General features: G+C 38.8%; 1 protein-coding gene across 1 annotated transcript in view; it reads right to left on the bottom strand.

Annotated features, from left to right (window-relative positions):
- MDN1 (midasin AAA ATPase 1) overlaps nt 1-13,181 on the bottom strand; it is a 103,863-nt gene that overhangs the window by 26,054 nt on the left and 64,628 nt on the right. The window contains exons 62-76 of the mRNA XM_055713446.1: nt 13,045-13,154; nt 11,205-11,901; nt 10,070-10,231; nt 8,963-9,236; nt 7,716-7,951; nt 6,986-7,081; nt 6,661-6,755; nt 5,815-5,939; nt 4,536-4,682; nt 4,148-4,257; nt 3,624-3,697; nt 3,254-3,449; nt 1,625-1,784; nt 1,311-1,457; nt 577-703 (exon numbers count right to left, since the gene is read on the bottom strand). Of these exons, the coding sequence (XP_055569421.1) occupies nt 577-703; nt 1,311-1,457; nt 1,625-1,784; nt 3,254-3,449; nt 3,624-3,697; nt 4,148-4,257; nt 4,536-4,682; nt 5,815-5,939; nt 6,661-6,755; nt 6,986-7,081; nt 7,716-7,951; nt 8,963-9,236; nt 10,070-10,231; nt 11,205-11,901; nt 13,045-13,154 (2,756 nt within the window). The remainder of the gene's footprint in view (nt 1-576; nt 704-1,310; nt 1,458-1,624; nt 1,785-3,253; nt 3,450-3,623; nt 3,698-4,147; nt 4,258-4,535; nt 4,683-5,814; nt 5,940-6,660; nt 6,756-6,985; nt 7,082-7,715; nt 7,952-8,962; nt 9,237-10,069; nt 10,232-11,204; nt 11,902-13,044; nt 13,155-13,181) is intronic.

Genomic DNA, 13,181 nt, shown 5'->3' with positions numbered 1-13,181 from the left:
ACCACCAGCATGTGTTAGTGACAAAAATCACTCGCTGCCAGAAAAACAGCACAGAAACACCTGAAAGAACATCCTTCCTCTAAGTTTTTCCAGAAATGACCACTTTGAAGTCTCCTGTAATATCCCATTAGTCAATGAAGACAAAACAATGAAGTAATCCTCGTAAATTACAACTCATCTTCAATAAAATCACTAGCAGTCTACATTCTAGTATGATGCTAGCAAAGCATCCCAGGCAAAGCTGGACAGTGGAGGGCTAACTGAAATCTAATTCACGGAAACAATGAAACTGAGGGCAGAGTTATCAAATGCACAAATTAAAAAAAAAAAAAAAAAACCCACAACAAAACAAGCAACCCCCCCGCCCCCTCCCCAAAACCCTTGCTCAGTTGTACATGCCAATACAGTATGTACAAGATTTTCAAACTGAGAAGTAATGGGAAGAAGGGAAGGAAATATGTAAAATCCTAAAGGAATTACAGTCCAGAAATCCCAGTCTAAATCCACATGCAATAAATTCTTTAAGTTATAGCTGCAATTCATAGAATCTGAGGGTTAGAAATACTGTGTACATACGTGGCATCCAGCTCATGTGTACAATTTACTCCACCTAATGCACTATGCAAGTCCAGTGGATGTAGGTAGAGTATTTCATGACAGTCTTTTGAACGGGACCAAGAAAGACCTTTCCGATATGACAAACCTGGAATGACATTTGAACATGCTTTCTTTTATGCCCTCATTCTTTTATATAAAAAAAAGGTCACTTATACAGTTGGTATTAAGATATAAAAAAATACTTCAACGTTTTTTTCCTGATGCTGTCTGATGTTGACAGTCTTTGAACATGTTGCAAGTTTTGTAATGTAAGAACACATCATAGCTACGCTCAACCACAATGCTGCCACTCTGATCTCTGCCAGTCTATCAATTGAGAGATGGGCTCTCCTTCTAATGAGTTAACTTAATTTCAGTTCTGGATCAGAGAATGGATACAAGATAATGAGCTTCCTTCTCGTTTCTAAAAGCTGGGCAATAACTTCTGACTGGAGATAAAGCAGATTTCAGAAAAGCTACTGTTGTACATCTAACGGAATGTAAGAAGAACAGAAGGCATCTGAACGGGCTAACACACCACGCCTCATAGTCAATAGAGGAAGAGAGACACTTAAAGATGTTCCTACATATTAGTGGCTCAATGACTTCACGTACGTAATATTTTACGGTGGGTTTAGATGTATTGGCAAAAACAGTAAAATGCTTAAGAACTCTGTACTTTTAAACTAAGCACATTTTTAGCCAAAGCTTACCTGTTTTACCAAGGCTTTTAAAGAGATCTGACAAAGCCCGCTGCTTTTGCATCTGAATATGCTTTGCCTCTGATTTCTGCTTCTCCTTATCTGCTGTCTGATCAATCGTTAAATCTTGCAGTTCAGCTACAGAAACAATGATACCACCTGTATAGAAGACAGCCAGGAAAGGTAAGATGTAAAAATTTCATGTACGCAAAGCAGCCATGGGAAGATAGTCTGGGAAGGGAACTATGTATCTACACTGTTCCCTGATTTGTTCTACGTATGTTACAGAGGTCAATTATGGTACGGAAATCACAAGACTACTTAACCTGTAAATTGGTCAAGATTTTCTACCAGACTCAAGAATGAATTGTTTTCTGTAACTGTTGTACATATTTTCTTCATTTTTTTAGTAAGCTTAGACAGACGATACTGAAGAGATTTGGTATGAAACATAATGCCACCCTGACATTCTTCTGGGAGGGCCCTCTGAGAAAACAAACAAACAAAAAAAATTATATACACATACTCAAAGCTGTCTTGTTTGACCATTATGAGTAAATTGCTGCAAAAACAGCAGCTAAAATTTATCTGAAACCCCAAAACATGTTCAAGTGATCCTTTGAACAGTTCAGCACCAAAACTTCAGGGAAATCACAATATATGCATGTCAGGCATACATTAGTTTTGCAAACAGCCAAACAAATGGAAGACGCTACAATCCTACACCTCTTAGGTGTTTGCCGTTACTTCTTTCATAGCTTCAGGTCATTTTCCCCAGCCTTCCAAGCTCAAAGACACATTACCCTAAACCATAACGCCCTCGCAGTGTTAGGGCATTAGTGATAGTAAGAGCACCAGCACTTACTTTCCACTAGACCCAAATTTAATTGCACTGCTGAACAACAAAAAAACAGTGCACAATTATTAAATAACAAGTAATCTCCCAGCATGTCCAAAGTTAATCCCTAGGGTTTCTTCAGTTGGAGTTTGCATGCATCTTGTCTAAGAAATGAAGATAATGTGAAACTGCAACAAGTGAAACAACCAACCCTGTTAGCTATCAGTAACAAGGCTGCAAACAAACCAACCACCAACCAACGCATGAAAACAATAACCAAGCACATTAGATTTGCATCAGATTTCTCCCTCCTCGCTCTACCCTCCCGACTGTCACAGGACAAGAGCAAGATCAGCCACCCTGCTGGTCTGAACAAAGTGAACAAAACCTTGGAACCTGAGAGTAACTAAGCATTTCCCACTCGCCCCCAAATTCTGCTGAGTTACAATTGTCTCTTTTCATCTTATTAATAAAAGCAACAGACGTGAACTGGACTCTATTTCAGGAAGAAAACTGGTTGACTTCCTCTCTGAGCTGGACAGCTTTATTAGACACCCACTAAACTGTGGCACTGTGGAGCAGGATTAACCACTTATCAGCTAGTCCAAGGCAAATGTTCACAGTATACAAGTAGTCAGCCAGCAGCAAACGTATGACAAAGTAGTGCATTCCCCTGTCAGGATTCAAGATCAAGGTAATTTTATATTTAATTAGAGTTTATATACACACAAATTCTACAGCTATATAATCATCTGTCAGGGTCCTTGTTTAGAAAAAAAATAACAATGGGGGTAATAATAATTTCAACTCCTGGTCCATATTAGTAGGGAAGTAACAAATTGGTGCAGACAATACACAAGCAAGTAACGCTATCATCTCTACATTAGAGCACAGATCTTGTGCCAAATCAATACAGAACATGCTTGTCTTTCTGTGCTGCATTCCCACCCATGTGCAGTGTTTCATAACACTGAACAAGTAAGACCAAAAAGTTGATGATATATTCAACAGATTTGACACTTACGTAAGATTTTCCTGCATAAATCACTGAAAAACAACATATAGATGAACACAGAGAAAATATCCTTCCCACACTTACAACAAAGAAAACAGTCACCTTGGCAACATCTGTTCTAGCAGACAGAATTTTTCTTAATATGTCGTTTAGCCTCTGAACTTTGGTTTCTTTGTTCTCAGATTCTTCCTGCTTTTGCAAGCAGTCCAGCTGCTCCTCCTTACCAATCTCCACCAAGGCAGACTGACATGGCTCATTCAGAACGGCTTCAAACTTCTTCATGAATTTAAAGAGGGTCCTAATTACCAAAGAAAAGCAGATATAATCCTGGAAATCTTTCAGCTGCTGGAAACAAGCATTTCCACTGTCTTATGAGCAGAAGAAACATTGCTGCATTCAAATCTACCACCACAGAGAAATCATCTAGAAGGAAGGTTCCAAATATGGAGCTTAATTCCAAGCTCCGAGTTACCTGCGTATTTTTTCAACGGACTGTTTTATAGCCCAGAAGCTGACATCATTCCACTTCGAAATTTTCACAAATTCCTGTTAGGAAAATAAATAATCAATGGGATTACTTATATAAAGGCAATGAAGTATTTCCATATAAAAGATGATCTTTAAAGCTGATCAGCTATGATGACCTGGCAGTCTTAAAATGCAAAACCCTTCAATAAGTGAGCAAATGATTGTATAGGCATCTTCTTCTATTAAAATATGTGTTTACTCTAAAACTGATGCATAGCCAAATATTGTGAAATCCAAAGGGGCTTCACTACTGGGTTGAAACCTCCATGGCTAAATGGGACTGACCAAACATTAGCGACTTAAACCAATGCCTCCCCCCTCCCCCACCTCAGAAAAAAATTCTTGCCAAAGAAAGTGTGATGTATAGTAGGGATTTCAGTGGCTAACAGAGCTACTATATATGAATTCAGATATCTCCTCCACTGTTCCTTTGACTAGATCACTATATTGTCCAAAGTTTCCTTTTACCTTAAGCTCCTTTTCTATAGGCTGACGAAGTTCAGTGATTCTGGCCTCAACACACTCTGAAAACTGCTTATAATAATTGTGTAGATTCCACAAGATGCTGCACAGAACATCTACGAGGGATAGACAATAACAAGCTTCTTTTACAACAGAATATTGTTTGGTATCAAGAAGAGAAATGCATCCCTTTTTTTTTTTTTTGTTAATCATGAAGCTTAGCAACACCAAAAGATGGGGTAAACTGACCAACAGCATTCTCCATGAAAATGGGAAACAGCAGCATAGGCTTGTGTTGTATTTATGAGCTTAGTGATCTGTTTGAAAAGTCTTGAATACCTGACGGTCAGGTTGTTGTGAAAAAGACTCAACAAATGTAATGCTATCAACTTACCCTTTTGTGCTACTTGAGGCATCAGCAAGACATGGCAGTGGAAAACCAGTAGTGCTTTAAGTCGTGCATGAAACTCTCCCAGAGTAGATCCTTCAATGAAAGCTTGTAGTGTGCTGACCAGTGTTTTCAGATCCATTTGCTCAGTTCCTGAACATTGTACCAGAAATTTAGAAGGGAAGTGGGAGAAAAACAAACGAACAAAACAACTCTACATGAAAATTTTTGTCTGCTCTTTGTAAACATCCAACTAGATGTCACATCTCTATTAGGAAAAGCTCAAAACAAAATAGGAAAGGAACAATTCTAATTTAATAAGTAAAACCAACAAGCAATACACTGGAAGAAAGGAGAGGAGACAAGAGGCAGAAGTGAGATAGCAGCTGAGGCAGCCAGTCACATGTCCAATGTCAGAGTGCATCAAGTATGTAAAGAATACTTGCTGTTCTCTATGAATGAATGGCTTTTTTGGTCATGATGAGCCATACTACAAATTAGTCACTGCTAGTTCCTTTAGTCTACAAAATCATGAAGACAGAAATAGATCTTAAAAGAATCTGGTAGAGAACACTGTGTCTTTAGAGCATTACCTATGGAAAATGACATGCTGTTCACTTCGTATAAAACAACCCAAGCACCTGAACCTCATCAAGTGAGTGCATTAGTCAGTCATGAGATTGGAGGAACCCTGCCTCATGCCAGAGGACACTACCTTCATCTTTACCATTTCATTAAATGGGGGGGCGCCAAGGGACTGAGACCTATTTTCTTTCCCCTATTTTACATAATGTGCACACCTGCAGACAGATTTGTTAGGAACAGTATGTACCAAAACATCCTGCACAAATTTTTTAGGCTTTATACAAAATGTTAAGAGCAGTTTAGCTGGGATATGAATTATGTTTTGTGCAGTTAAAATAAAAAAAGACACTCCTTTTCCAGCTGCAGATGGAGGCGGCCTACCCCCCAAATCTGTTTGAAATGCTTATATATGCACGACATAAAGTTACCGTGGTTCTAATTTCTTTCAGATGCTTTATTCAGACATCTTTTTTCTTTACATCACCTACAATGCTGGCCCTATGGTGGTTCCAGAAATAAATGCCAAGCAAAGGTCACTCTGTATGGAAGACCTATGCAGTCATGGAATTTATTGCAGGGCAAAGAGGAGAAGAATTATATCTGAAAGTGCATTGTCAAACTCTGGCATTTAGTACCTTAATTATACATCCTTAGTAATTGCTGGAACTGCATCACACACTTATATAAGGCCAGCACTTACCTTCTACGTTTGCTTCTGTCTGTTCTTGAACATACTTCTCAATCATCTGATAGATTGAAAACCAGTGCTTTGTGGACTTCTCTACATGCTGCCTCATAATATTGTCCAAACTTACTGACCAGCAACTGGGAACAATAAGGAAGTGGAGAGAAGAAAAAATAAAGCAAAAATATTGTGGGTAGCTTGGGCTCCAAAACAACACAAACTTTATTCGCTGTTTCTACTAAACCAAAGGCAAATTTTACAGGATGGAATAATCTGCACACACGCTTAATATACACAATCAACTCTTGAGGATCACTGTTTTGCTACTACTATTAAATGTGAAAGAAGAAATACAGGAACTACGGACAGCAGAACAAAACCAGTCAGAGCCAGGTTCAAAAGTTTCTTTTCACAGAACTTGAGATAGACTTGTAGAATTACTGATTGTGGCACACTGTGGATCTAAAAATTTTACATGGTCTTAACAGGAGACTGGAAATAATTTTTAAATCAAATTTAATGGAGATTGTTAAACAGACAAAACACTGCATGCTCACCAAACCCTAGGATGAAAACAGGAAAACACTAGGAAAATACTGTAGTACTGAAGTACTGTAGTTATCTGTCCTGCTTCTAATCCTCCTGAGGCATATACACAGGGTCATCATGGGCTGGGCATGCTCATCCTGAGCCAGTACAGCTGCTAGTTGGGTGAGGTTTATCCCCACATTGTTACTAGTACATCCATATAAACAGAAAAGCATGTTTCATGATTAAGACAATTCTGCATTGGAATTTGTCTCCATACAGAGACAGAAGCTTACACTCTAAGAAAAAGCAGTAGGGAAGGATAGTTCTTACTTCAACTCCAATCTACGCCACTGAATAATCAATTGTGTGACCAAATCAAGATGTTTCCGCAAGGACAGAGCACGACTAGCATTCTGCTCCCAGTCCTGAAAAAAACAAAAGTTCCCCTTTATACAAAGCCAGAAATTGGTCTTTACATGGCAAGACTCATGCATTATTCTTGATTACATTCTTAACTCCTTAAACTTACGACATGGAACAAGTTCACTTCCCCAAGTCCTGGCAGTCAGACAGCTTTCAGTTGGTTTTATATTGGTACCAATATAAATAAGGAAGCACAGAAGAGAAAATAAGTTCCCCTTAGCTCTTTTCTTACCTGTGCCTTTGCAAGTAGAATTTCCAAGCCATTCAGAAACTTTGAGAGAGGACTAGAGAGTGGAAAACTCCGGATTCTGTCCATGACAACTAAAAGCTGCAGAATAAAAAACAAGCATTCAACCTATAGTAACTGATCTTCAACAGAAGCAGTCATAAAGTTAAGCTAATTTGTATTAGCATAACCCTCCCTTGCATGAGATAAACTTCTTCCTCATTTTAGTATAAAAGCACCTTAGTAGTTCAGTGAAGGCCAGCGCACTCGGGGGAAGGAGCACAACGGAACTAATACAAAGAGTTCCAATTGATTTTAAGTTTCTGCATTACTGTAAGAAATTACCCGAGGGTCACACAGGCCCCATAAATGGGACCAAAGATAGCCATTTCAAAGCACTATGAAAGCATTTTGGGAAAAAAACAACAAACCAGGAGCCCAAACAGCAAAAACCTCAAGACTCTTTGAGGTATGGCAGATTGAAGATTGCTTAAAACTGTAAGATCAGAGTAGGTGGTGAATACTGCTTAACATTTCATAACTAAAACAGAACAGCTAAAGTACCTAATACCTCTTAAAAAACCGGTATGGCTTCAAAACATCTGCTTAAGTAATACAGATAACATCTAGGCAAGTGTATACATGCACATGTCTATGCATAACTATACGCATTTACACACAAATGCAACTATAAAATGCTCCAGTTTCCCGCAAACACTTGTTGAGGTCTTTCTACCTGTACAAGTACTGGATGCTCTGGCCATTCCTGCAATAGCCCATTTACTTCTTTAGCAAAATTATCAAGTACAGGTTGGCACTGCCGGACTTGCTGAATATTGGGATGCTGGTAGAAATCATACGGGCTATCTTGTTGCAGCACAAGATCTGAAGTTAATTCCTCAAAAAAAGTATTGCGAAGAATAGTGCTAACTAGAAGTTGGCTTCCCAAAAGGCGATCATTCATTTCGGAACCTAGTAAGCAGAAGGAGGAAGACATCACACATGCTACTAATTCTTTTTCCAGTCCAACAGATGAAGTGTTTTTTCTCTTGCATCCCAAGCCTTAGCATGTTATGTATTACAATGACAGAAGAATATGCCACACAAACAATGAGATGGGAGTATGGAATACGGTAGACATACTTAAAAGTTTACATTCTCTGTGTTATCAGTTTTTCATATAAAAGTAAAATCAGCATCCTAAAGGTGGGCTGTGATCTTGTCAGAAGACCACAGTTCCTCTGTGCATAAATTCACATTAAGGAGATATTTACTACAGTATTAGTACCAAGACACTGCGAAAAAATAATCCAACATAAACACAAAAAATAGATTGCATATATTACACCTCAGGTATGAACACAAAAATAAGTTACTGTAGAAACAACAGCCCTTATCTGTGGCTTCTTAACTGCACACATATACATTTATTAGATTAGAACTGAAGTATAGCTCTTCAGAAGTGCTTCTTTCAGAAGTGATGATCCCGAGGTCTTGCACATTGTTATAATGATTTACACATCAAGTGTGCCAAAATTCAGGGTGGAAAAAACCCCCAAACCAAAAACACTGCCTTTTTTGAAATTATAGAAGCTTCATTTAAACCAATTATTTTATGAATTTAATTGCAAATTTTACTTCTGGGAAACTTCAAGTGCATCATCTTCCACAGGATAATGCAGATGCAAGTGAACAAAATTTCACTTAGCATTCAATTTATTTTTGAACTGTGTTAGTCATATGCTAACAAATGGAATTACACACCCCACCCCCACCCCCCCCGTAATAATAATAATAAAAAAAAAAATCAAAGCGTTCCACCAAGACAATTCTGAACATGGGGCAAATTCTTTGGAAAAAGAAAATCTGGTTTTGTACATTTTTCCCATAATAAGTCTATTTCATGACCTGCAATACAATTAATTTAAAACAAATCATTACAAAGCTAGACCTGCACATCTGAAATATTGCTAGAGATCTTACCAATTAAAGGATAGAATTGCGACACCAGGCATGCACCAGTCTGATAGCAGGAAATAAAGGCACTGATATAATGTTTGGCTTGATAAGAAGGCAGGCTCTGTTGATACCACAGGGATCGAGCAAAGTTTAAGCACAACTGTTGATGAACCATCATTACTGTTTGCATAGAGGTCTTGGACAAGAGAGCTCTATCGGCTTCCAGCTGATCTTCCGATGGATCTTCCATTTCCATTTTTTCTTCTAGGCTTGGCTCAGCTGTGATATCTTCAAAGTCCTGCAAATTACATGATAATCAAAAGTCAATTATTTCTTCCTTTAATGCCTCCTCTCCCCATCTCCCTTTTTGCACTTTTTAACATTGCAACAATACGTTCATGATTTGGAGTTGGCACTATATAGATACACTGTCTGCCTCACAGCTCAGATGTCAGTCTGAAACAGAACATGGGTGGAACCGAACAATGCAGGGCATAACCACAGCAGACGAGTGCAGGACAGTGATCCCTGAGCTGCTGCCAACTAAACCTCTTTCAGAAAAAGCAGCACAAGTTCTATCTGTTGATAAACCAGCTCAACGCTGTTTGGTTGCTTGAAGACCTGAACTACTACACCCTAACATCACAATGACACGTGTAATTGTCTCCGGGATTTTTGTACTGCATAACATTGCTTGGTGAAGACACATTTCAGAAGTCATTCAGTAATGCAGACTAGTTAAATCTGAAAAAATCTCACAGCTTTATTTAATCAAGGAGATTAGTCTTCATAGGCAATAAAACCTCACCTGCTAAATTAAACAAATTCCAGAATTTTACAACAAACTAATTATATTGTCAATTTATATGCCCAGTAACTGGGCATTATTCACCTGAACCACAGTACAGTTCAAGTCTGGAAATTAGTTCCGAAACATTTTTACAACCAAAAGGTCAAATAAACTAAAAGCACAGTAGTTAATACCTTTCTATCAAAAATCTACCCCACATCTTTCTTTTGCCTGAAGGAAAACACATTTCATTCCTCACTTCATTTTACTTACAGCATGTATTTTTCAGGAGCTATTTTAGATGTTATTTTTCTGTTTCTTTACAGAGTTACAGTTGTTACCTTTTCATGAAAAGGAAATCTTCTTCTAAATTCTTCTTCTTCCTCCTCTTCCTCACTTCGTCCTTTCCCACGACTTTTATTTCTGTATCTGTACAGACTGCGTTCCATTGCCTCCTGCTCTTGGGCCCGGCGTTCCTGTTCATCCCATTCATTTACAATTGCCTAAGGAAACATAAAGCAGCATGCTTTTACACACGTTAACATTTAAAATCACCTCATATTTCATCGAAGGGGCAGGATCTATCTTGTTTGGCTCTTGCCTCCTCTACAGTCTACAACAGTACAAATCAAAGCAATCTATCTTGAAAGCAGATTTGTGAATTTCCCTCTCAACAAACCAATGAGGGGAGAAAGCACAGAGAAGAGTATGCCACAGAGTCCTTGGCCATTCTAGTCTCCTTTCTTAACCATTCTACAAAGAAACTCCCTGCAAAGTTTGGTTTTGTCTTCCTTTGTGTGGTTTTGGCTTTTATTGCTTTTTTTAAACTAATAAAATCTTTAGCAACCACTACAGGCTATGATTTTATGCCTTAATAAACCCAAACAAGTTAATCCAGTCAATTCATTGGAAAAAATAACCCAAAATCTTAAGAACATTATGTTAACAATTATCAAGTAGAACCATAGAATGGTTTTGGTTGGAAGGGACCTCCAAAGATCATCTAGTCCAACTCCCCTGTGAGGGAGATGGTAGATGGGCAGGGACATCTTCCACTAGACCAGGTTGCTTGAAGACTCATCCAACCTGCCCCTTCAACACTTCCAGGGATGGGGCATCCACCGTTTCTCTGGGCAACCTGTGCCAGTGTCTTGCCACCCCGATTGTAAGAAATTTCTTCTTTATGTTCAGTCTAAACCTACTCTCTTTCAGTTTAAACTGTTGCCGTGCCTTGTCCTATCACTACAAGCCTTGGTAAAAAGTCTCCTGTCCTTCTTGTAAGCCCTCTTTATATACTGAAAAGCCACAGTAGAGTCTTCCCTGAGCCTTCTCTTTTCCTGGCTGAACATCACAAACTATCAGCCTTTATTCATGGGAGGGGTGTTCCAGCCCTCTGATAATTTTTGTGGTCCTCCTGTAGACCCACTTTCTTGTACAAGAGACAAGGTAGTTCAGTGCAAGAATCCTGGATGTTACCTGACACAGGTGTCTAAAAAGCTGCAGAGATTTCTGGTCCATCTCTCCTCTGGATAGTACATGGCAGCGAAGATGCAACAAAGCATTCACTAGGAGCTGTTCCAGAGTTGGGCAAGGCTGCTCTACTCCCTCAGGTTCTCCTTCAGAGTGCTTCAAAAAGAACTTTTTAAGTCCACGAAGGACCTCAACTGAATTCACCGAGCATAAAATCTCTGCATGAGCAAAGTAAGTGGGGAAAGCATGGCCAACTGAAGGAAATGACAACAAAGTAGTAAGGAGGTTGGTGAGATCAGCTGGACGCACAAAAGTTTTGAGTGCTGCATAAACTTCAGAAGCCACTAATCGCATGCCATGTTGCAACTGTAAGATGGCAGCTTGCAGTGGAATTATGGCATCAGGGAATGCAGCATACTCCTCTGCCAGGTGTTTTCTAAACTGATGGTGTGATTGTTGCCAAGATGCTTCTTCATTTAACAGGCTTTGTACTGCTTGGAGTGATTTAGGTCTTTCCCCACGGAGGAAGTGTAGAAGGCGAGCTAAAAGATCTTGGACTGAAGAAACCCGTGCTATGCTGTTGATGTACTGGTGTGCCTCCTGGTATAAGCAGTCATAGGGTGGAGCTGGAGGCCTGAAGGCCTTTTTTCTGGAGAGACTGCTTATTTGCTCCTTCAGCCTTTGCATTCTTTCATGCAACAGTCTGTTAAAAAATAACATTGATCAGTTTAGACTTACAAATGTATTTCATATAAAGATGTTCATATATATCTAACATAATAGTTAGATGTATAAAAAATTTCAGAAGTATTCTTCTAGTTTGTGTGAAACAGCAAATAAGGAAAAGCAAGAAGTGACACCTGTATAGCATACGTATGCAATTCTCTCCTCTTCCCTCATGCCCCCCCCTGCCGCCAACGCTTCAAAGAAACTTCAATTACTTTTTTGCTTGCGACCTGACAGCTCTGTGAGCATTAAGGAAAAAGTAGTATTGCTTGAAGCAACTGGTAAAATAGCCATTCAGAACTTGTTTTCAATGGCTATCTTTCTCTTTAAGCAATAGCACAGAACTATCAGTAGCTCCATGCATATAATAATGAAATAAAGAGCTTCCATTAATAGTGGAAAATCATGAATAATACCCAGTTTTTAATCTCCATGTGCAAGGAACATCTGGAAACCTGCACAAAGGAGAAATCTCTGTTCACTTCAAATTTCCTCCTCAAGTTCCTCAGATTAAAAAAAACGAGCAAAAATAAACCAAAAAAACCCAACAACAAAACAATGGCTACAAATTTTGAATGTCAACAGTGGACTATGTGGTAAGCAACTTCATCCATCCACAGCACCACAGGCAAAGGCTGTCGCTAAAATACACATCTGGAGATTTCTACCCAATACAATCAGTCCAAGAACTCTGCAAAATAGCCCTGGCATCTATCACGGCCTTGAAGAGTTACAGTGATAGGTACATATTCCATGTCATTTTAATTTGTTGATAACATTGTCACATTTTAATGACATGACCATAGATTAGATGTATGGCTTTATTTTCATTTCCGGGCATAGCTTCAATTTTATCAAGATGTGAAAGGCCACTGCTTTAACTGCTGTATTTACAGCAGTAGAAAGCATACAGACAATTCCTTAGTCACTGCAAATAAAGAAAACAGCTTCTGTATTTGTCCTTACCACCTCAGTTTGCAAATTCATACTTCAAAATCAGAAACTCTTAATTCTACAGAACACAAAAATTACAAAGCTGTGGAGAAAAGCTTTGGAGTGCAAGCACCCAAAGATGAAATTTCCAATCTAAAAGAAAAGAGCTGAGTGTCAGAGATGTTACCTGAGATGGGGATGAATATAGTTGCTGACTGCTTCATCTTCAATAGTTTTTCCAGTGTGCAGCTGGGATGAGAAATCATTTGTTTTCCATTCACACTCAAGCTGGTATAACTAAAAAGGAAAGAATAAACCATTCTC

The sequence above is a fragment of the Falco cherrug genome, chromosome 6 (assembly GCF_023634085.1).
Source record: "Falco cherrug isolate bFalChe1 chromosome 6, bFalChe1.pri, whole genome shotgun sequence".
Lineage (NCBI taxonomy): Eukaryota > Metazoa > Chordata > Aves > Falconiformes > Falconidae > Falco > Falco cherrug.
This window is presented reverse-complemented; position numbering and strand designations above follow the sequence as displayed.